General features: G+C 39.3%; 1 protein-coding gene across 4 annotated transcripts; it reads left to right on the top strand.

The window, feature by feature from the left end:
- Positions 1-4: 4 nt before the first annotated feature.
- RAD9B (RAD9 checkpoint clamp component B) lies at positions 5-23,071 on the top strand. 4 transcript variants are annotated; one of them, XM_045534840.1, is made up of 12 exons: positions 5-171; positions 2,227-2,297; positions 3,054-3,203; positions 3,413-3,527; positions 5,991-6,090; positions 8,861-8,967; positions 11,626-11,732; positions 11,826-11,890; positions 12,431-12,553; positions 13,754-13,994; positions 21,789-21,897; positions 22,570-22,574. In XM_045534840.1, exons 1-12 carry the CDS (start codon positions 135-137, stop codon positions 22,572-22,574), a joined length of 1,230 nt encoding a protein of 409 aa, XP_045390796.1. In that variant the 5' UTR covers positions 5-134. The 4 variants fall into 4 exon arrangements, with proteins under 4 accessions (XP_045390796.1, XP_045390795.1, XP_045390794.1 ...); XM_045534839.1 differs by lacking the exon at positions 21,789-21,897 and having other exon boundaries at positions 22,570-23,071; XM_045534838.1 differs by lacking the exon at positions 22,570-22,574 and having other exon boundaries at positions 21,789-22,356.

The following is a 23,071-nucleotide window of genomic DNA, read 5'->3' as shown; positions in this document are numbered from 1 at the left end:
GGAATTAGCGGAGGCATAGTGGTAGGGTGGGAAGATGAGATAGCGAAACTTCTAAGAGCGCGGGAAACATCCGGGCACCTGGGGCCGTCGAGCCGAGGCTTGCCTTCCGACCTTGCCTTTCAGAGCCCGTAGCCATGCTGAAGTGTGTGATGAGCGGCAGTCAAGTGAAAGGTGGAGACGCCTTTCTTGCCTTGCTGGGTAGAAGAGGGAAAGCAAAGCTTCATGGGGCATCTCCACCGTCGTCTTATTTTTCCAGTTTGCCATCGTGCACAAGGACTGAGGACAAGAGCCCTTGCCACAGCCAGCCCCCTCCCACCCCGGGTCCTGTTAGCTTCTGAGGGGAGGATGAAGGCCCATCTCCTTTTATTATGCATAATATTTAATATGGGTGGTGTCTATGAAATGATATCTTATCAGGCCTCGAACTTGGGATGGTGAGGACTGTGTGGGGAGGAGTGGGGAGTATAATTAATGCTTAGCAAAAGTGTTTTTGTGCCAAGAGAAAAGCATAAAGCTGGTTTTTCTTCCTGATTCTACCATTTTTTAATGTTCGGCCTGGGACAAGTCACCAAATCATTTTGGGGCTCAGTTTCCTCATCTGTAAAATGAGAATAATAACCACACCTTCATCATAGGGTTTGTTTGTTGTAGGCATGAGATAGAAAAGCATGTAAAAATCTCAGTAACAGATGGGAACGTACAGGAGCTATTACCATTATTGTAAATGGCACTTTAGAAATGAAGGTTACTCCAGAAAGTATTTAGAAAAGCAATGATTTCCTAAAGGTTGTAACCTGAAAATGGTCATTGAGTGGTACCTTGTGTTGTGGCAGGCTTCTGGAGTGTTGAGGACAGCTATGGGGCAGTGTTAATGAGCAGGAAAAGGAGGCACAAGTTCCTGACTTCTGCATGGTCTCAGAGGACTAGGAAGTTCTCTTTTGCAGTGTATGCCTCAGTTGTCAATAAGCAATTATTTGTGTGATTGTTTAATTTTGTTTTCCCTCCAAGACTGTAAGCCTGTGGTTCCCCAACTCCCAGGCAGCTGACTGGTCTGTGGCCTGTTAGGGACAGGGCCGCACAGCAGGAAGTGAGCATGGGAGCAAGCGAAGCTTCACCTGTATTTACAGGCGCTCCCCATCGCTCACATCACGGCAGATCAGGGGCTGTATTAGATTCTCAAAGGAGCGCGAACCCTACTGTAAAGAACCCTACTGTAAACTGCCCATGGGAGGGATCTAGGTTGCCACTCCTTATGAAAATCCAATGCCTAATGATTGAGGTGGAGCTGAGGCAGTGATGTGAGCAATAGGGAGTGGCTGCAAATACAGATTATCATTAGCAGAGAAGTTTGACTGCACAATAAATGGAATGCCCTTGAATCATCCTGAAACCATCCCCCATTCCAGGAAAAAGTGGTGAATGTCAAGGGGTAAAAAGGGACAAATATCTTTACTTTTTATTTTGGGTCATCCTATCTTTCCCACTGTACACACTTGTGATTCTTAACCATTGTTATCTGATTTTATGGTCTGGAATTATTTTTCCTTTTTTATACTTTTGCATGGATTGAAATGGCCATCCATTTGTATTGCAGCATAGTGTCAGATATCAGTTTGCCATGGAGTTTACTTAGTCATAACTCATAAGAACATTAACAGTGTCATACGGGATCAGACCAATATTTCATCCAGCCCTAGCATCTTTTTCTGACAGGGCACCTGAGTATGTTTGATGGGAAAGTCTGGCATCTTCCATGCTGCCCTCAAACACCAGAGATGCATCTTGAATATCCATAATTTCTCTGTCATGACTTGTTTTGACTTTGCTGTCTGTAAAGCTATTAAAAAAACACTTCAAATCATCCTCTCCATGCACTGTTTTCACAGTTTTTTAGGGAGGGGCACATATATTTAAACAAAGTTTTAAAATATATTAGTATGGAAATTGGCTTGCCATAGTAGCTCCATGCAACACTACAAACATATAGGAGGAAGAATTTTGTTGAATTTTATCATTTCACACACTCTGCAAATTTAGCGTTCTTACTATGTGTCTGGCATTTTGCCAAGGGTATTATACTATATTAAAGCAATGTAGCATTAGTCTATAAAAGTGTTTTTTTTAATGAAGTTATCTTGAGTCCTCTGAATGCTGAAGTAGTCCTATGATTTGTTTTTATTGTTAGAGGGAAAGAATGTGAGCAAGCACCTTTTTTTTTCTCCACAGTATTTGGGAAAGCAATCCAAGCTTTATCACGAATTAGTGATGAGCTGTGGCTAGACCCATCTGAAAAAGGTGTAAGTAAGAAAGTTAAGTAATAGACGATGTATTAAGACAAGAAAAGATATTTAAAGATCCCAGTCAGATTGAATGTTAACCAGGAAATCCAGAAATTGTAATTATACCTTTCACTGTGTTTTATTTTATATATCTGAATACATTTCAAGCATAATAAACTTGAAAATCATATAGATAAACATAACGGATTTAAACCAGAAGTCATAAACTTGCAGTCAGGAGACTAGATATGGCTTGCAGAAATGTTTTGTGGAACTGCACCTGTTTTGTAAAAATTTGAAATAACTTCTAACATTTAAAACTTGAGACAGTCCAATTTTTCCTGCTTCTCATGAAAATTCAGAAGACATGACCATTTTGGGCCTACATTCCCAGGTGGAAGTAGTTGGCTGAAACTGAGTAACGGTTTCTCCCCTTAGACGAGGTGTGAGCTGCCCATATGTTGTAAGTCCCCTGTACATCGCTTTCTGCCACTTCAGACATTGAACTTAAGACCCCTGTAGGCATTTACTATTTTAAATTTTCAACATGCAAGATTTAAGATTTAACACATATGCATATTCAATGTAGATACGTACACATGTATGTACATATGCAAATTCAATACACACCAATTAATGAAATCCATAGTTAACATTCCATGGTCTTATTTAAACATATTTAACTGTGATGTTAAACAATGGACTTTTAAAAATTAAACAATTGTTTGAAGAAAGTTGATTTTCCGCTGACTAGCCTTTATCTTATTTTTCCAGCTTTCTCTAAGATCTGTGAATTCTTGTCGGTCAGCATACGGATGTATCCTGTTCTCTTCTGTGTTTTTTCAACATTATCAGTGGTCAACCTCAGTGAATATGAATGGTAATGATACCACACTGAATTTAAATTGCAAATTGGGAATGAAGGTAAATATAAGTGGACCTGGTTTTCTCTTACTCTGTAGAAATATTTGTTATGCAGAACATAACATGTATTCTATACTTAATAGTTTAAATGTCACACAGGACAAGTCCATTCATTTATGAATACACATGCTTTTGTCAGTTTTTAAAAAAACTAATCAAATAACTATATTAAGTATGTGCTTAATATGTATAATTTATTTGTGTTACAGTCAGTTGTGCCCATCTTTAAATGTCTGAATTCCCTTGAAAGAAATGTAGAGAAGTGCAAAATATTCACCAGATCTGATAAGTGCAAAGTAGTTATTCAATTCTTCTGCAGATATGGTAAGTGTAATTAAAAGTGCTTTAAAATGTTGTGGGTTTTTTAAAAAATATTTTTCATGTTTAGAATATTCAAACTGCATATCAAGACTTTGCGTCGCACTATTGCTTAGAACTTATGTAATGATGCAGTAGGGCAGTTGTAAGTATTGTCTTACCTGTATTGTCTTACCTGTAGCTGTAGAAGTATTGTAAGATGTTTGGTATTAATTATTTCCTTTTTGACTTGTCAGTGGCACAAACTTTACAACCAATTTTGTTTTTTTTTTTTGAGACAGAGTCTTGCTTTGTCACCCCGGCTAGGGTGCTAGAGTGCGGTGATGTGATCAAGTCTCTCTGCCACCTCAAACTCCTGGATTCAAGGGATCCTCCTTCTTCCACCTTCTGAGTAGCTGAGACTATGGGCACGCACCACCACATCTGGCTAATTTTTTCTATTTTTGATGGAGATGGGGTCTTGCTCTTGTTCAGGCTGGTCTAGAACTCCTGACCTCAAGCGATCCTCCCACGTTGGCCTTCCAGAGTGCTAGGATTGCCGGCGTACCATGCCGTGCCTTGGAGTGATTTTTTATGCCCCAAAAGCTAATGCAGCCTGGTATACAGTAGGTGTTCAGTAAATATTTATTAAATTAATAAATGTTGTTGTTATTAGTTCAGTAGAAAAGAAACTACATAAGTTGAGAAATGTTATTTCTAATGAGCTTTGATTCTCACCACAACATTATCATGCTGTAGAAAGTTATAACCCACCTGGATTTTATTACATGGGTTCTATGTGCAAAGGTAGATTGAAATTCTAGTTGTACTTGTTAAAATATTGTGTCCTTGAAAGGTCACTTAATCTCACTGAGCTATAGTTTCCTCTTTTGAGATTAAGTCTTTACCCCATAGAATAATATGAGGATCAGAGAGACTATATGGAAAATGTATGCAACAGTTCCTGGCACATAGGGCCACACCCATTATGGCTACCCCTTCTCTTCCTTTAAAAGGAAAATAATTCACAGACCAGATGTTGAAGTCTCACTGCCGAAAGTCCTATCCAGAAATATCAGTCCTGGACGAAAGTTACTAAAACAGAATCATAGAGATACGATCTGTAGTGGGTAGTCACTATTTTACACACCATTAAGAAACTGTATTTTGGAGAGTTCTCAAAAACTACAAATCAAACTACCATACAATCTAGCAATACCACTTCTGAGTATTTATCTAAAGGAAAAAAAAACAGGATATCAAAGGTATTCCTGCACCCCCATGTTTATTGCAGCACGATTCACAATAGCAAAGATGTGGAATCAACCTACGTGTCTATCAAAAGAATGGATGAAGAAAATGTGGTATATATACACAATGGAATGCTATTTGGTCATAAAAAAGAATGAAATCTTGTCATTTGCAGCAACGTAGATAGAACTGGAAGTCATTATGCCAGGTGAAATAAGCCAGGAATAGAAAGACAAATATCAAATGTTCTCACTCATATGTGGGAGCTAAAAAGTTGATCTCAGGGAGATAGAGAGTAGAATGGTAGAGAGCAGACAGAGGCTGGGAAGGGGAAGTAGGCGGAGGTGGGGATGAAGAGAGGTTGGTTAATAAGTACAAACACATCGGTAGATAGAAGGTATAAGTTCTCACTTTCCATAGAGGAGGTAACTGTAGTTTGCAACGATGCATTGCAAATTTCAAAGTAGCTGGAAGAGGGGACTTCAAATGTTCCCAACACATAGAAATGATAAATACTTGGAGGTGATGGATACCTTAATAGCCTGACTTGATCACTACACATTCTATGCATGTAACAAAATATCACACATGCCTCATAAATATGTGCAAATAACATATATCCACAACAAAAAATTAAAAATAAGGAGCCGGGCATGGTGGCTAACTCCTGTAATTCCAGTGACTCGGGAGGCTGAGGCAGAAGGATCGCTTGAAGCCAGGCCTTCGAGACCATCCTGGACAACATAACATGACCCCATCTCTAAAATTTTTTTTTAAAAATTAGCTGAGCATGGTGGCATGAGCCTGTAGTCCCAGCTACTCAGGAAGCTGAGACAGAAGGATTGCTTGAGCCCAAGAGTTTCAGGCTGCAGTGAGCTATGATTGTACCACTGTACTCCAGCCTGGGTGACAAGAGTGAAACCCTGTCTCTTAACAGAAAAAAAAAAGGAAGAGAGAGAGAGAATGAGAGAGAGAAAAAAAAGAGGAAGGAAAAAGAAACTACCTGTATTTCAAAGGGATTTTGGAGCTCTACTGCCTAGGGAGAGCATGTGACGTGTTGCTTGGTGTCCACTAGGGAGCGACACACACATTTCATTAAGGATGCTCTCCAAGCTATATGCACCTGCTGGATAGGAAATGTTAGTTTATTATTTTAGTTGGGGTGTAAAACTTAAAGACTTTTAAAATCTGTTCATTTTACACTTCAAATTATTAAGAGGTTGCTTTATTCTTTTTAAGGTATTAAAAGAACTCATAATGTATGTTTTCAAGAAAGTCAGCCTTTGCAAGTTATTTTTGAAAAGAACATGTGTACTAATACACTAGTGATTCAACCCAGGTAATGAGTTCTCTGTTGTCTGTTTTTGTTTTTCGGAATATAGTATGGTCACAGAGTAAAGAATGAATGCCATAGAGCTTTGCAATTAGTCACATTTTTTTTTTAAGCTAAAACTTGACTTGGAGAAATCACCTTACAGGGTCAAGAGGAAACTTTGAAAAAGATAATAGCAGATAAACTACCTAATGGTAGCAGTAATAATTTACTGGCCAAGAAACTTCTAAAAATGTCCCATCAGTGGCTTTCTACATCAAGTTCTAGCAAAAGAGATAAATATATTATGTCCTAATACTTTGCATTTATATGGTAACTATCTGAGTCTTAGAACACACTGCTTTTAACATTTTTATGTGAACTGATTTTATCCCCAAGTGTTACATGTTTTTCTGTAGATAGTAAGTGAAGCATATTTATCAGTGAAAGTATGCCCTGTTGTTCAGTTCAGCGGTAGCATTAAACATTAATTAGCATTACTTTGTGACCCAAAAGATGTTTTATCCTCATTTTTTACATTACAAAAGTGATACATGCTCTTTTTAATACATCCAAAATATATAGACGACAGCAAAGGTACTAAATGTGGTCTTTCTCCTCCACATGCCCTGTGCGCCACGCAGCAGGGTAACCTCTAGTCACAATTTGGTATCTCTGTAACTCTCTCTGTCCCTATGGCTGTGGCTATTTCCTCCTCTGTACCTGTCTCTCTCATTTATATCACATACTAGACACATAATTTTTTCAAAGAAAATGTCCTACGATCCATGTTGTTTTACAGCTTGCTTGCTTTACTTAATATATTGTGAGCATTTTTCTATATCAGTTCACTTAAATCAGTCTTACTCTTTTGGATGGTTGCATAATTTTCGTTATATGACTGAATCATAATTTACTTACCAATTACCTTATTGGTGCAAATTTAGGCTGTTTCCAACTTTATACTAACTCAAACAATGCTGCTAGTGGTACATAGGCTAGTGTATTAGACATCTATTGCTGTGGAACACATTTCCCCCAAATTTAGAGCCTTTAAAAATCAGACATTTATTACTTTATAGTAATAAGTGTGACTTAGCTGGGTGCTTCTGGCCCAAGGTCTCATGAGGTTGGAGTCAAGCTGTCAGGTCAGGCTTCAGTCTCATGTGAAGGCTCGACTTGGGGATTCACTTCCAAGCTCACTGATGTGGTTGCTGGTAGACCTCAGTTCCTTGCCACGTGGGCCTCTCTGTAGGCTGCATGAGTGCCCCCACAACATGGGAGCTGGGAATCAGAGAGAGAGAGAGCATGTGTGAGCGCACCCCTGAGATGGAAGCCGTGGTCTTTTTATAACCTAATCTCAGAATTTCCATCTCACTACTTCTGCCATTTTCTCTTTGTTACAAGTGAATCTGCAAGTCCAGCCTGCACTCAGGGTTGAGAGGATTATATGAAAACATGAATACCAGGAGGTGCAGTCATTGGGGCCATCTTTCAGGCTGCCTAACACAGATAGAATCATATAAAAGGAATTATTGGGTGGGTCAAAGGCTGACACAAATTTTAAATTTGCATAGATACTGACTACCCAAATTGCCATCTCAAAAGTTCGTGCCAGTTTACGTTCCTACCAGAAGTGTAGGAGAATCCTTTTAAGTAGAGGATATAATCGATTTTTAAATAATTTTGCCAACCTGATAGGTTTGCCAACCTGGTATTATTAGATGTTCTTTATTGTTGTGTTTTCTTTATTACTAGTGAGTTTGAATATTTCCATATATTTATTAGCAATTTGCAGTTTTCTTTCCTTTTGCATTGCACATTCATGCTGTCAATTTTTTGTATCAAGTTATTTGGAATCTTGTATAACACTTCCCCCTTAACTGGAAAAGTTCCCAAATGGATTTGGTAGGTGTTCTTGACATTTTGACATCAAGAAACACTGCTAAGCTAATGTCTATCATCAGCTTGACACCAAGATTACATAAATTCAGAAGATTTCATTTTTATCTAGCAACACCTCAGTTTCAAAAGGAATGCAGAACTTACAATGCCCTAATAAAAAGACAACCTAACTAAAAAGTGAGCAAAGGATTTTATAGACATTTCTTCAAAGGCGATGTACAAATGGAAAAGCACTTGAAAAGATGCCCCATATCATTGAGTTATTAGGGAAATGCAAATCAGGCAACCTTAAATTTGTGAATTGTGTTGTATGTGAATTACATCATCTCAGTAAAGCTTTTTTTTAAAAAAGGAAGCTCAGGGTAAAAGGACATTTGGGATGTCGAGAGAAACTTGGAAGTAACAGATAACACTTGAGAGAAGTAACAGAAGGAGAGAATACAAGAGCAGACTGCTTGTAAACCTCTAGCTCACAGCTGAGTCCCCAACAGATTATAATTCATTTGATCTGTGTTTGAACAGCGGTATTTTCTACTATCTACCTTTAGAGTATGATTTCATGTCAATTTTTAAAAATATATTGGGCACACAAAAACATAGAATTAAAGATATTTTATTCTGGTGTTTTGTTCATACTATAGCTTTCACATGTTTTACTAAGGATATATTTTGCTATTCTCTCAGCCTTCAAATAGAGTTACTATTTAAAAATATACTAAAAATATAGCAGTTCATATATAAGAAAGAAGATAGGCCTTTTGGGTAAATTTTTCTAAATGCAGGCCAACCAACCTATTTATTTCCAGATTAAAGATCTGAATCCCAGTTAATAAGGTGATATTTTTCTGTTTATTTTGCAAATGATGTTAATACTGTTCTTTACATTTTATAGATTGCTTGCTGAGGCAATTGTTCTTTTTACGTCTGGTCAAGAGGAAGTTACTCTTGCTGTGACTCCACTGAATTTTTGTCTCAAGAGTTCTAATGAAGAATCAATGGGTAAGGGTTATCTGTCATGGTGCTTTGATGGATTATTCCTTCCTGGCTCTCTTGATCACTAACCATACAGTAAATATTGGTGGCATAATATTTATTATTGTCTAAAAAGCAGTAAGATGTAGAAAGGTCAGAAACATTATAAGAGATCCAGAAAGTTTAACACAATCAGTAATTAAAATATTTGGCTTTGAAATTCAGTTTGTTTTAAAATCAGAATAGTTACAGAGAAAAATATATTTTCAGTTAAGATTTTAAGGTCTATTTCTCTTTCTTTACCCTGCTCTGTGTTTAATATAAAGAAGAATTAAGAGGCCACCAATCCCATTGAGATGATTTAGATGACATAAGAAAAGGCAACTTTGAATTAGAAATGTAACATATATTCCAGATAGCAGATACATAGGGCAGGAAATGTCATTACTCTCTTAAGCCAGCTCTTCCAAGAGTTATCTAGATGGAATGGAGAAACTGAGGCACAATTAAATCAGGAGTTTTGGTATCAAGAAAATTTGCTAGGGTCTTTTCGCACCACAAGCTGTTTGAGACTCTTTGCTCCTGGATAATTTGTTTTTGCTGAAAGCAGTGAAGAGAAAATGCAGGGAAGGAACCGCATTATTTTAAAGTGAAAAATCAGTGGAACCAGGGCTTAAATTGGGTCAGATGACTGTCGTGGTGTTTACTTCGTGCCAGGTTCTGTTCTAAGTCATTTACATTTATGAATTCATTTGATCTTCGTAACAACTCTGTGATGTAGGCGCTATTACTGTCCCTATTTGACACATGACGAGGTTGAAGCCAGAGAAACTATGTGCCTTGCCTGGTGTCACACAGTTAGCAAGCGGTGGCTCATGATCTGCATTCATCGTGGGCTCCAGGCAGAGGCTTGTTAACACTGTGCTGTCCTCACTCCCCTCAAGGCTCATCCAGCATTCTGTTTGGGCCCTCAGGAGGGCACGATCTGGAAAATACATGCTTGGCTAGTGAAAGGGTCTGTTTTATGTTCCATCATGCCATCTCTCAATAAAGATGGCCGTTTAGTAACTAGGAGACACTGTCCCTGTGAGTAGCTTCCTAATGAGTAGTCATAGTTATGGTTGACTGGGGACCCAATTATCTAATATTATTGTATTTCTTCTCTGTTAACATACTAGGAGTGACATGAACCTTCTTGTTTGAGATTAATGTATATTTATAATATTGTCTGGTCCTTTTAAAAAATACATCATTTAACCTTTGTTCTTACTATTTACATAATTCATGTTCATTGAAGAAAATTAAAACTATAAGGACTTATTTATTTATTTTTTTTTTAGAGACAAAGTCTCTGTCACCCAGGCTCGAGTGCAGTAGCGCTATGATAGCTCACCACAGCCTCAAGCTCCTGGGCTCAAGTGATCCTCCAGCTTCAGCCTCCCAAGTAGCTAGGACAACAGGCATGTGCCACCACGCCTGGCTAATTTTAAATTTTTTTTGTGGAGATGGGGCTTGCTTTGTTGCCCAGACTCGTCTCAAATTCCTGGCCTCAAGCGATCCTCCCACCTCAGCCTCCCAAAGTGCTGGGATTATGGGGATGAGCCACTGTGCCTGGCAGCACTTTTTTTTTTTTTTTTGGAGACAGAGTCTCACTCTGTTGCCCCTGCTAGAGTACAGTGGTGTCATTGTAGCTCACTGCAACCTCAAACTCCTGGGCTCGAGTGATCCTCCTGCCTCAGCCTCCTGAGTAGCTGGGACTAAGGGACGCACCACCACACCTGGCTAATTTTTCTATTTTTTGTAAAGACAGGGTCTCGCTATTGCTCAGGCTGTTCTCAAACTCCTGAGCTCAAATGATCCTCCCCACTTAGCCTCCCAGAGTTCTAGGATTACAGATGTGAGCCATTTCGCCTGGCCCACAATTAAAATTTTTAAAAATTCACTTTTTAAGCCATGTTTTATAATTTAGTATGCCACATCTATTTTATGTTAATATTTTTAAAACAAAATGGGATCTAATGAATTAAATAAAATATAATGACTTTGTTATTATATGTAAACTCTATTCATACATAGTAGTTCCTTTTAGAATAAATTAGCTTTTATGGTATTCTGGCCATTTATTGCTTATAACAAGCCTATAACTCCAAAACATCGTGGCTTAAAACAATACTTTATTATCTCTCATGGTTCTGTGTGTTGATGGGGCTTAGCTGGGCAGTTCTCACTTGGGGTCTCTCATGCAGCTGTAGTTAGTGGCTGGGGCTGGAATCATCTGGAGGTGTGAAGGTGGTGTACTCACACGGCTCATAATTGATGCTGGGGTCTCAGCTGGGCTGAACCAGAGTGTCTACACACATGTGGCCTCTCCACGTAACTTGGACTTGATGTGGCATGGTGGCTGAGTTCCAAGAGTCAGTGTTTCAGGGGACAGGAAGCACAGCCTGCCAGTCTCTTAAGGCCCAGAAACTGCCACAGTGTCACTTTATTGGTCAGAGCAGTCCATAAGGCCACCCAGATTCAAAGGGAGCAGACATAGACGTAGGCCCCACCTCTCAATGAAGCAATGTCAAATAATTTGTGGCTAGATTTAACCTACCACTTATGGTTATATTTTTGTATTAAAATTTAAGAAATAACCTCTGGAACTAATTTTATTCTTTGTTTTCTTGTAATATTGAGCAGATTTTACCAATTCTGTGTACAGTGAGATGTTTGTTGGCCCGGAAGAGTTTGACTTCTTTCAAATTGGAGTGAACACTGAAATAACATTTTGCTTCAAGGAATTGAAAGTAAACAAATATGTGCATTAAATTAAAATTCAAATTTTCACTTGTTTTTAATAAAGATTTCAAGGGTTTTTTTTTCTTCTTTTCTTCTTTCAGGGAATGCTGACATTTTCAGAAGTTACACATGCTCCTATATCTATTCATTTTGATTTTCCTGGGAAGTAGGTCCTTAGCAACTTTTCTGAGTTTGCTTCTTTTCTTTTGTTATATATGGATAATAAAACCCTTTGGATCATTTTGAAATTGATTAACACCTCAGGAATTCCTTAACTTCCCTAGCAACACTTATCAAACTAAAATTTTGAAAGATGCTGCTAACATTGGCATTTTTTAATTGGTAACTTGATTGAAATATATTCTTCTTCAGAGTGAAACATTCATAAATGTCACATGGTGCTGAATAAATTGCTTAATTAGAAAATTATGCATGGCTTAAACAAGTTAGATCTCTATGAAACTATGATACTGATATTTCAGAACTAACATTTTAAATGAGATTAGATTAAGATGTGTTTTATAAAATTGGATCTGATGATTTCTAAGGATCCTTTCAGCTCTCAGGACTGTGTTAATTTGTGAAAACACAAAAAGGATATCTACTTCTGTTTCTTTTTACTCCAGAATTACGTATCATTTTCTAATGTGTTCCTAATGTCCACCAGAAAATGAGTGTTATTTTTGCTCTGACTTTGCCCTTTTAGGCCTATGGCTTTAAGTATTGATGATATGCTAGTGGAAGCTAACTTTATTTTGGCTACATTAGATGATGAGCCAAGTAGGGCATCCTCGCCACAATCCCTGTGCCTTTCACAGAAGCGAAAAAGGTAAGGCTGTGTTTTAACTTCATTATTGGTTGGGAAAAGCCATCACAGTCTTATTCTGAAATAATTCAGTGGCATTCACCTAGGAAACAGCTGAGGAGTGAAAGATTAGAAGCTCAGAACTTTTGACAGAATGTGGAGGAGCTGTAGTGATGAGATCTCACTGCAGCATAGAAACATCACCAATCTTGCATCAGATGTTTGCTTTTTCTCTTCTGACCAGAATTTAACAGGACTGTCTGGTTTATCTGTGTTGTTACCCAAAACTCATTTCCAATTTTTAGTTTTTTTTAGGAGCGATAGTGTTAAGTTTCACAGGAAAGTCTATATTTACTCCCTAGAATTTGTCCTCAAATATAGGAATAGTTATTGTTTTTCTTTCTTCTTCTTCCTTTTCTTTTTTTTAAGAGGCAGGATCTCACTGCTTTGTCATCCAGGCTGGAGTGCAGTGGCCTGATCATAGCTCACTGTAACCTTGAAGTGCTGGGTGATCCTCCTGCCTTGGCCTCCCAAGTAGCTAGGACTATAGGCACCTGGCTAATTTTAAAATTTTTTGTAGAGATGGGGTCTTGTCATGTTGCCCAGGCTGGTTTTTATTTATTTATTTTTTTGTAATAACTTTTTTTGGAAGAAAGGGATGCTTCATTATAAGTAAAACAAAGTTACTGTGGGAAATTTGTAAAATAGAGAAAAGTACAAAGAAGAAAATAAAACTTGCCCCTAGCTGCACCACCCAGAGATAGCTACTATGAACTTTTTAGCTCATTGTATTTTCTTTCAGATTTTTTATTTTGCATATACTTATATTTTAAAACAAGATTGGGATCATGTAACTATCCTTTTTTTCCCCCATAAATATATTGTAGGCTTGGTCTAATATCACTAATTATGACTTGGAAACATGATTTTTAATGACTGTATAACATTTTATCATTTATAATTTATTTAACTTTTTTTCTAACTTGGTCCTGTTATCATATCACAAGATGTCCCAGATTGCTTTACTGAAAGATTCGAATCTGTCAAGAGAATTTCTAAAGTATCATATATAAAAATCTTAACTTTCAATAATTAGTTCCGGGTTATTTCAATACATTCCCTAAACCAGTGCTATCATTGTCATCCCATATTGCTACATTAGTTATGTAAAAATATATTTCAAAGTAAGCAGTTCATTTATTTAATCCCTGGTTAATACTTCAGGTCAGATGGGAGGCAGTCAGATGCAAAGGCTGATGAAGATGTAACCAGCCAGGCCCCGGAGTGTATCTCGAGGAAAGCGACACCCAAAAGGCTTTATCCTGATGAGACTTTCACAAACAACTCTATGTTGGGAAACTCTGGCAACTCTATAATGGAAAGAGCAGCTGGAGACATCAACGAAGTACCAGAAAGCAGTGTCAGTGACACAGAGGAAGTGCCGGGGTCTCCATATCTCAGGAAGGTAAAAACAAAGTGTTGAGACACAACCACGTCTCAGTCAAGAATTCTCATCATCTGTCTCCCTTTGCAATCTCCCTGCCCTAGCCCACTCCTAATATCCTGAATGAAGCTACTCTCAGATGGAGGAAAGTCTAGTTCATAGAATATCAACAGAAAATAGTTAAATTGCTCAGTCATTAATTTCTAACAAAGCATATTCAAGTAGAGATTTAGGTCACTTGTCTTTAAGAATAAATTGTGATTGTTTATTGTATATCTTTGAATACAAGTAATATGCTAAAGTTATATAAATAAGGTTTCCTGAAATAAGTGTCCTTCTAATTTTATTTTTCAAATTTGATTGAGAAATGCTTTATTCATAATAGTATACATGTAAATGTCATCCCAACAAATATCACAGATTCCTTCATAGCGGTGTCCCCGTTAATAACATTTGGTTACATTCCCAGCATTTTGCCAGAGAGGTAATAAGCTTCACAAAATACTATACTGTTAGACCTTATGAAATCCATTAAATTGAAGATAAACATAATTTACTGGAAGCTTCCAAAGTATCTCAAATGTTGATAATCCCAATTTTACATGTTTAATGTTTTATTCAAGCTCATTTTGCTATTGCTATTATTAGGGATTTGGAAATACGAGTTTCTTAGAATTAAAATTTGAAAGGAGAAATAATATTTTTGGAAGTCACCATCTTATGCTAAATATGACTTTTGGGGCAGAATTGGGTGGTAAACTCAATTTAATCATTTTGATGCCATAAGTGTTTATTCAGTACCTGTTGTATGCCCAACACCTAGGGCAATTTTCTTGTGTATTTACTAGGTTGGCCTAAAGCAAAACCTGAAATCTGTGTTCTCATTATACAAAAGCATTTACCTCTACTGTTTTTTTGGCCACACGTATTGTGCTTACTTTTTCACAGGCAACAACAGGAAATCATTTTCCTGCTATTCCAGGTCCCTGAAATTCACTAAGGTTGGCAGTTTCCTCACTGGGGAAAGTGACATTCAGAATCGTCAGCTCCATGAGCACCATTGCAGTACCCTTTACTCCGGTTTCCCGTCCTATCGCTAAATTCTAAAAAGAAGGCCTTAATGTGGCAAATTCCTGCAAAGCTGAAATTACATTATGGGTAAATGATGTAGACCCTGATCAAGTTCCACCTGAACTACTATGGCCTCCTGCCCGGCTCCCTGCCTCCATCCTCCCCCACGCTGGCTCTCCTGCACTGTGCACTAATAGATTTTGTCCAAACCTTAGATCTACCACGAGACGTGGATTCAGAGCATCGGCTCTAAAGTTCAGCTTCCTGGGTTCTAACCTCCCTCTTGCCACTTATTAGCTTTGTGATTTAGACAAGTTACTTACCTTTGGCTCTGTTTCCTTATTAGTAAAATGGGGATAATATGCTCATTAAATGGAATTGTGAAAATTCAGCTAGTAGATGTAACTGGCACATAGTTGTGCTCGATAAATGTTAGTTATTATTGTTACGTATCACTCTCCTGCTTCCGAAACTCTTAGATTATTATGCTTCTCCCATAAGATTAAGCCTAAACTCCTTGGAATGGCATTCAGGGGCTTTCCTTGGGGCATTTAATATCATCTTCACATGGCTTCCCTCTTTTCTTCCCCCACCACCATATAAAACATACCCTATGGCAGGAATAGCAGATAGGTTTCCTCTCTGGTACCCACACCAGTCATTTGGTTGGTCAGGCTGCGCTGAGAATGACGTCAAAGCTCTATCTCTACTTGATTAGCAAGGTCTGCCATGCATACTGGAGGCCACTTGTCCTTGAACCCGACTAAAGCTATAGCCATTATGATGCTAGTAACATTCTTATCGTCATATGGCCCACCCTATTTGTTTGCTCATTTGTTAACTATTCTTTTTAAAATAATTTCAGACTTTTAAAAAGTTGCAAAAATAGTACACGAATTTCTATATACCCTTCTCCCAGACTCTCCAAATGTTAACATTTTATATAACAGTGCAATTACCATTTCATTGAAGAAAAGTCAGAAAATACAAATAAGAGATAATGAAAGATAATCACTTCAAATATTTTGCTTATTACTCTACCTTTTAAGACTTCTTTCTATGCATATACACATACACACATGCACATGAAATTTTAATTTTTTAAGTTTTAAGATATAAATTCAGACTCATTTGCAAAAAGAGTACAAAGAATTCTCATATACCCTTTACCCAGATTCCTCGAATGTTAACATCAGCTGGGCACGCTGACGCACGCCTGTGGTCCCATATATTCAGGAGGATGATGCAGGAGGCTCACTTGAGCCCAGGAGTTCGAGGCTGCAGTGAGCTGTGATGGTGCCACCGCACTCCAGCCTGGGCGACAGAGCGAGAGACCCTGTCCCTTTAAAAAAAAGGGGGGCGGTTAACATTTTAGGTTAGCAGAGTCTCCTTTAATCTGGAACATTTCTCAATCTTGCTTTGTCTTTTTCTACCTCAACACTTTAATAAAATGTCCCTGAATTTGTATTTTTCTGATATTTCTTCATAATTATATTTTAACTATGCATTTTTGTGAGAATGCAACAGAGTGGTATTGGGTTGTTTTTATGTCTGGAGACACATGTTGGAGATTTGTCTCCATATCTGTGGTGTTCACTTCTGTCATCTGGTTAAGATGACATCTACTCACTCTCTGCTGTCAAGCTACTGTTTTTCTGTTAATGAGAATCTCGTGGGGAGATACTTTAAGACTATGTAAATATCTTGTTTCTCATACTTTTTCCTTTTTTTTTTTTAAGAATCCATTGATGCTTTTTTGTCAGAAATAGTTATTACTGTGATGTTTGCCAAAATGGTGATTTTCCTTTCTTTTCTCTTTTCTTCTCTGTCAGATCTATTATTTTTTCTATATTAATTAGATGAAACCCTACTTTAAGAAAGGCCTTCCCATTCTGCGCCCTTTATTTGTTATTCAGTTACTTGTTTGTATTACTGTGTCCTCTTAGATATTCATTTTATTCTATGGGTCATAATCTATTACTATCATTATTTATTTTGTTGCTCAAAATGCTCCATATTTGGCCACCAAGAGCCTATTTGGGTTGAGTCTGTGTCCCTTTGATATGTCTCCAACATTTTTTGAGCACTTCCTTACTTTTTGGAACCTTCAGGTATTCTAGCCCTTTCTTGTACTTCCCTTGCCCAGCCTTGGAGTCAGCAATTTCTCCTAGGAACCCTGGTTCCTTTTATTGGAGATGATAGAGACCAACTTTTGGGTGTCAGGTGTGCTCTTTTGTATGGGGGTTTCACTGCTTCTGGGCCCTTTCAGCAGACACAGCTAGTTAATATATATATGCATGCATGTGTGTATGTGTGTGTGTGTGTGTTGATGTATTTATTTATACACACACACACACACACACACACACTTAACTTTTTAAAGACAGGGTCTTGCTCTGTCATCCAGGCTGGAGTGCAGCGGTGCAATCATAGCTTGCTGCAGCCACAAACTCCTCGGGGCTCAAATGATTCTCCTGTCTCAGCCTGCCGAGTAGCTGGGACTATAGGCATGTGCCACCACACCTGGCCAATTTTTTAAATTTTTGTAGAGGTCGGGTCTTACTGTGTTGCTCAGGCTGGTCTTGGAACTCCTGGCCTCAAGCGATCCTCCCAAAATGCTGGGATTACAGGTGTGAGCCACCACACCTGACCTGGTTTATCTCTTTTATTTTTTCCCAATCACTGCATTGTATTGCAAGTGTGAACGTACCATAGTTAATTCAACCATTATCCTCTATGTGGGCGTTTAGATTTTCCCCTCAGTATTTTTCAATAATAACCTTTTACACGTGTTTTTTCATAATGTCCAAAGAGTATCTTCAGAGTAAACTGCTAAAAGTGGGACAGCTGGTTCAGAAAGTGACTGCAGATGTAGTGTTGTGAGGTTCTGCCAGATTCCCCTCCAGAGGGGCTGTGCCAGTTTGCACTCCCTGCGTGGAGAGGAGTGCCCTTCCCACAGCCTGGCACACAGCATTTGTCAAACTTTAAAAAAAAGTTTGCCAAACTGATAGTTGGGTATCTCAGTATGGGTTTTTTTTTTTTTTTTTTTTTTTTTTTTTGAGAGACAAGGCCTCACTATGTTATCCAGGCTGGTCTCAAACTCCTGGGCTCAGGCAGTCCTCCCACCTCAGCCTTCTGAATAGGTGGGTCTACAGGTGCAAGCCACTGCACCAGCTCAGTGTTATTTTAATTTTTATTTCTCTAATTGTGAGTGAGTTTAAACATCTTTTCATGTGTTTAAAGTCCATTCTATAATTTTTGTGAATTGTTTATTCATGTCTCTTCCCATTTTTCTATTGGTTTTTTTTTTTTTTTTTTTGAGAAAAAGTCTCGGTTTGTTGCCCAGGCTAGAGTGAGTGCCGTGGCGTCAGCCTAGCTCACAGCAACCTCAAACTCCTGGGCTTAAACGATCGTACTGCCTCAGCCTCCCGAGTAGCTGGGACTACAGGCATGTGCCACCATGCCCGGCTAATTTTTTTTCTATATATATATGTTTTAGTTGGCCAGATAATTTCTTTCTATTTTTTTAGTAGAGATGGGGTCTCGCTCTTGCTCAGGCTGGTCTCAAACTCCTGAGCTCAAGCAATCCACCCGCCTTAGCCTCCCAGAGTGCTAGGATTACAGGCGTGAGCCACCGCGCCCGGCCTCTATTGGGTTTTTATAGGCATTCTTTATATATGGGGATATTAGCCATTTGTCTATGATATATAGTGCAAATATTTTCTCCCACTTTGTCACTTGTATTTTAAGTGTTTTTTTGCCATGCAAAATATTTTCATTCTATATAGTCCAATTTATAAATTAAAAAAAAATTCTCAGTGGGGCTGGGTGCAGTGGCTCATGCCTATAATCCCAGCACTTTGGGAGGCCAAAGGTGGTGAGGCCAGGAGTTCGAGATCAGCCTGAGTAGTGTGGTGAGACCTCACCTCTACAAAAAATAGAAAAATCAGCCAGAGATGGTGGTACATGCCCGTAGTTCCAGCTACTTGGGAGGCTGAGGCAGGAAGATCACTTGAGCCTGGGAGTTTGAGGTTACAGAGAGTGATGATGACATCACTACAGTCTAGCCCAGGCAACAGAGCAAGAAAGACCTTGACTAAAAAATATATATATATATATATGTGTGTGTGTATATATATATATATATATGAGCTGGGTGTGGTGGTACAGGCCTGTAGTCCTAGCTACTCAGGTGACTGAGGTGGGAGCATCACTTGAGCCCAGAAGTTCGAGGTTGCAGTGAAATGTGATTGTGCCAATGCACTCCAATCTGGGTGACAGAGTGAGACCCTGTCTCTAAAAAAACAGGAATTGTCAGTAGTTAGAAAGCTTTTCCAACATTATTTATTTATTTATTTTGAGACAGAGTCTCACTCTGTTGCCTGGGTGAGTGCCGTGGCCTCACCCTAACTCACAGCAACCTCGAACTCCTGTCAGTGATCCTCCTGCCTCAGCCTCCCAAGTAGCTGGGACTACAGGCATGCACCACAATGCCCAGCTAATTTTTTCTATTTTTAGTAGAGGCATGGTCTCGCTCTTGCTCAGGCTGGTCTCGAACTCCAGAGCTCAAGCTCTACCTCCCGCCTTGGCCTCCCAGAGTGGTAGGATTATAGGCGTGAGCCACCGTGCCGGGCTTCAACATGGAATTGAAAGAGGAATTCATCCATGTTTCCTTCTAGAACTTGTAGGTTCCTAAACCTGATTCTAGGCTGGTCCAAAGGTAGTGAGTTATCTCACTTGATTGTTCACAGTCAGTTACAGATTGAACTTGTTCTACTACTTTCCTCCTTCTCACTACTGCACTTGACAAGTCTTAAAAAAATAAAATAAACCTGATTATAGATTAGAGGGGGTATAGGGTATCAGGACTAGGGTCTAAGATATAAAACAAAATAGTCACATGATTAAATAAATATATCTGATAAGTTTTTAAAAAGCTGATATGTTCAATAAAGGAAAAGCTCAGGGTGCTTTGAGAGGATTGATGGTAGTATTGCCCCAATCCAAGAGGTCAGAAAGTCTTCCCTTTCAAACTGGTGTTTGAGCTGAGCTGGAAGGAGAAAGTAGTGGGCATGGGAGAAGGAGCCTCGGGAGGGAGGGAGGGAGGGCGGTGGTTCTAAGGAACTGAGGGTGGCCAGTGTGGTTGGAGATCAGACAGCTACAGGCTGGCAGCGGCACAAGGTGAATGCCAAATCACGCCGGGGGAGTTCCGTAAGCCACGTACAGGGCCATGTGAAGCGCGTTGGTATTTAAAGTATTTGAAGGGTTTTAAGAGGGAGGCCTGACACAGTGGAATGTTTGCAAGATAACTTCAGCTGCAGCTGCTTGTACTGGGGTACAATGAGGCAAGAATGGTCCCCTGGCCACAGCATCTGAGAGATGGGGATTCCTTAGATGAGAAATGGAGAGAAGCAGCTGAGGTAGACAGTTAACTTAGAAGGTAAAACTGGCAGGACTTGGTAATGGATTGGTTATGGGGGTTAAAGAAGAAGGGAGGTATCAAGGGTGACTTAGGTTTGGAGAACTAGGTTCAAGGCTTACTAAGATGAGTTCAGTTTTGAATATGTTAAGTTGCAGAAATCAAGTAGGTAGTAGAATCTGTGGATTGACGTTCAGATTCTAACTTGAAACTCCCTGGATACAGGTGGTCATTTCAGCCAGGGGTATGGATGAAATCTCTTGGGGAGGGAGACAGAGAAGACTGCCATCATTGAAAGTAGTGGTTCTCAACCAGGGGTGATTATATGCCCCAGGGGAACTCGGGCACTGTCTGGAGACATTTTGGATGTCACAACTCAGGAAGGGGGTGCTACTGACATCTAGTGGGTAGAAACCAATGATGCTGCCCACCATCTGCCAACGCCCAGGACAGCCCCTACAACAAGGAATCATCAGGCCTCAAATGGCAGTAGTGCTGAGGTTGCGAAACCCTGGTTCAAAGTCTGGCTAGAAGAGGGCAAACCAGGTGAGCCGAGAGCAGCTGGGAGAGTTGTGGCATGAGGAAGGCACGTGAAGGAAGTGTCAGAGTGAATACCAAATGGGATACAGACTGAAAATAGGCACTGACTTTAAGGATGTGGCAAATTCTGGTGACCATAATAGCAGTTTTGGTGATGTTGGGGGGCCAGAAACTTTTTTAGATAGGGCTAAAGAGTAGGAGAATGAGAAAATGGAGACAGTGAGTGTAGACAACTCTATAGGGGAGATAAGGCAACAGCTGGAGGAGGGAATGGGATGAGCTTAGATTATTTCTGTGTTTTAAAGATGAGAGACATTTGAGCATTTGAAAATGCTAAGATTCCTGTCCAGTAGAATAGAGGCGTGGGAGAGGCTGGGATGCAGAGGCAGGCAGGGGCGGGAAGGACTGGCTTTAGTCTGGAAGGAAGGGCGGCTTCTGCCCTAGCAGGAGGGGAAGGGAGAAGACTGCTTGGTTCATCCACAACAGCCTGCAGAGGCTCCCTTTGCCCCTCACAGCCCTCGTGGAAGTTTTGACGGCAGGAGGAGGGGAGTCAGCAGCGGATTGTTGATCCCAAACCGAAGACTGTCTTGTGCCTTTGAAGTCAGGGAGAGGTTTGCTTTTAGGATGCATTGATTGGGCCAATAATGAAGGTTCTGGGTGTTCCATCGCCAACAAAGATAGGCATACCACACTGGCCAGGATTCTGAAAGGGGCTGTCACCTGGAGCATTTAATGAACAAACTTTCACTTTGGAATCAACAATGCAGTTACTTTTTTCCCTCCAGTTTTCTTGCATGTTCTTTGGAGCATTTTCTTCTGACCCACAAGAACACTTCAACCACCCTTTCGACAGCCTGGCAAGAGCAAGTGACAGTGAAGAGGACATAAATAATGGCAGTTTCTCCACATTCTAATGCTTAACGATAGCTGAGTCGGCTCCCAGCCCAGTGACTGGCTCACTTGCACCTGGAGCACAAGCTTTCACATTTAGTGTGTAAAAGATGTTGTCCTGGACTTCCTTGAAATGGAGGATGGGCTTCTGCTTTTCCAAACATCATCTTGTACAACAACCATATCTAGAAATAGCTGCTTGTCAAGTGTATGTAATTAGCTTTAAATCCATTATGCTACTTGAGAGGCAGAAGAGTTTTCTGTGCAGGAAAAAATCCCATTAGAGTTCTTCAATTCAATGCACATTCCCCCAAAAGCTTTTAACATTTTCTTTGCCAGTTTTATAAAGGTATTTAAACTTTCCTCGGCAGCCATTTGGAGTGCATCAAGATGGCTTGCAAGAGTTCTGTCATTAGCAGTCAGGTATCTTTTGTATTTGATTGCCAACATTTGGGTTTTAGTACTTTCAGAGATAGCAAAAAGTTATGCAGTCTTTTCTCATGTAATACCATGACTTTTCGGTCCATTGTTTTTAATATTTTAAGTAAAGTAACCCCTCGAAAAAAGGTCAATAAAAATATAGTTACCCCTCACTTTGTCTTTTTATATATTGCATAATTTTATTTCATAGCTCTAAATTGTTCTGATTTTCAGATGTGATTTTTTATTTTGCAGTGTGATGCAGAAAAGAATTTAATGGAAGCGATGCCAAATAATTCCATATTATCTGACGCAGAACAGCAACCTCCACTGCCAAGAAAGCCTGGGTTTGGAATGGAATGAGGTGTAAGACAAATGTCTCTGCTCTTGGGCCCTTTAAGAATTAGCTTTTTACCTGCACAAATGGACTAAAAAAATCTGGCTCAAAAACATTGTTATGTAATATCTTACTGTGTGTGCCTTCCCCTCCCCCAAACCTGTTTACAGTCGACTATAACCTGACAAAGGAGACTTCTGTAATATCTCATTGTTAAATCTTGTGAAACCATCAAACCCGAAGTGTTAACTGGCAAGCAATTATACTTCAGATTTTGTGAGAAATTCATAAAGGTGGCTGAGTGGATTAGTATGCTTTAGAACTGAATAGAGTTCTCACTGAAACCAGAATGAATTTGGCTCTTGTAGCTTAGTAATGAGTCATAGCTACCCACAATAACCTAATAAAAACTCAAGTTCA

Source organism: Lemur catta, chromosome 21 (genome assembly GCF_020740605.2).
Source record: "Lemur catta isolate mLemCat1 chromosome 21, mLemCat1.pri, whole genome shotgun sequence".
NCBI lineage: Eukaryota > Metazoa > Chordata > Mammalia > Primates > Lemuridae > Lemur > Lemur catta.
This window is presented reverse-complemented; position numbering and strand designations above follow the sequence as displayed.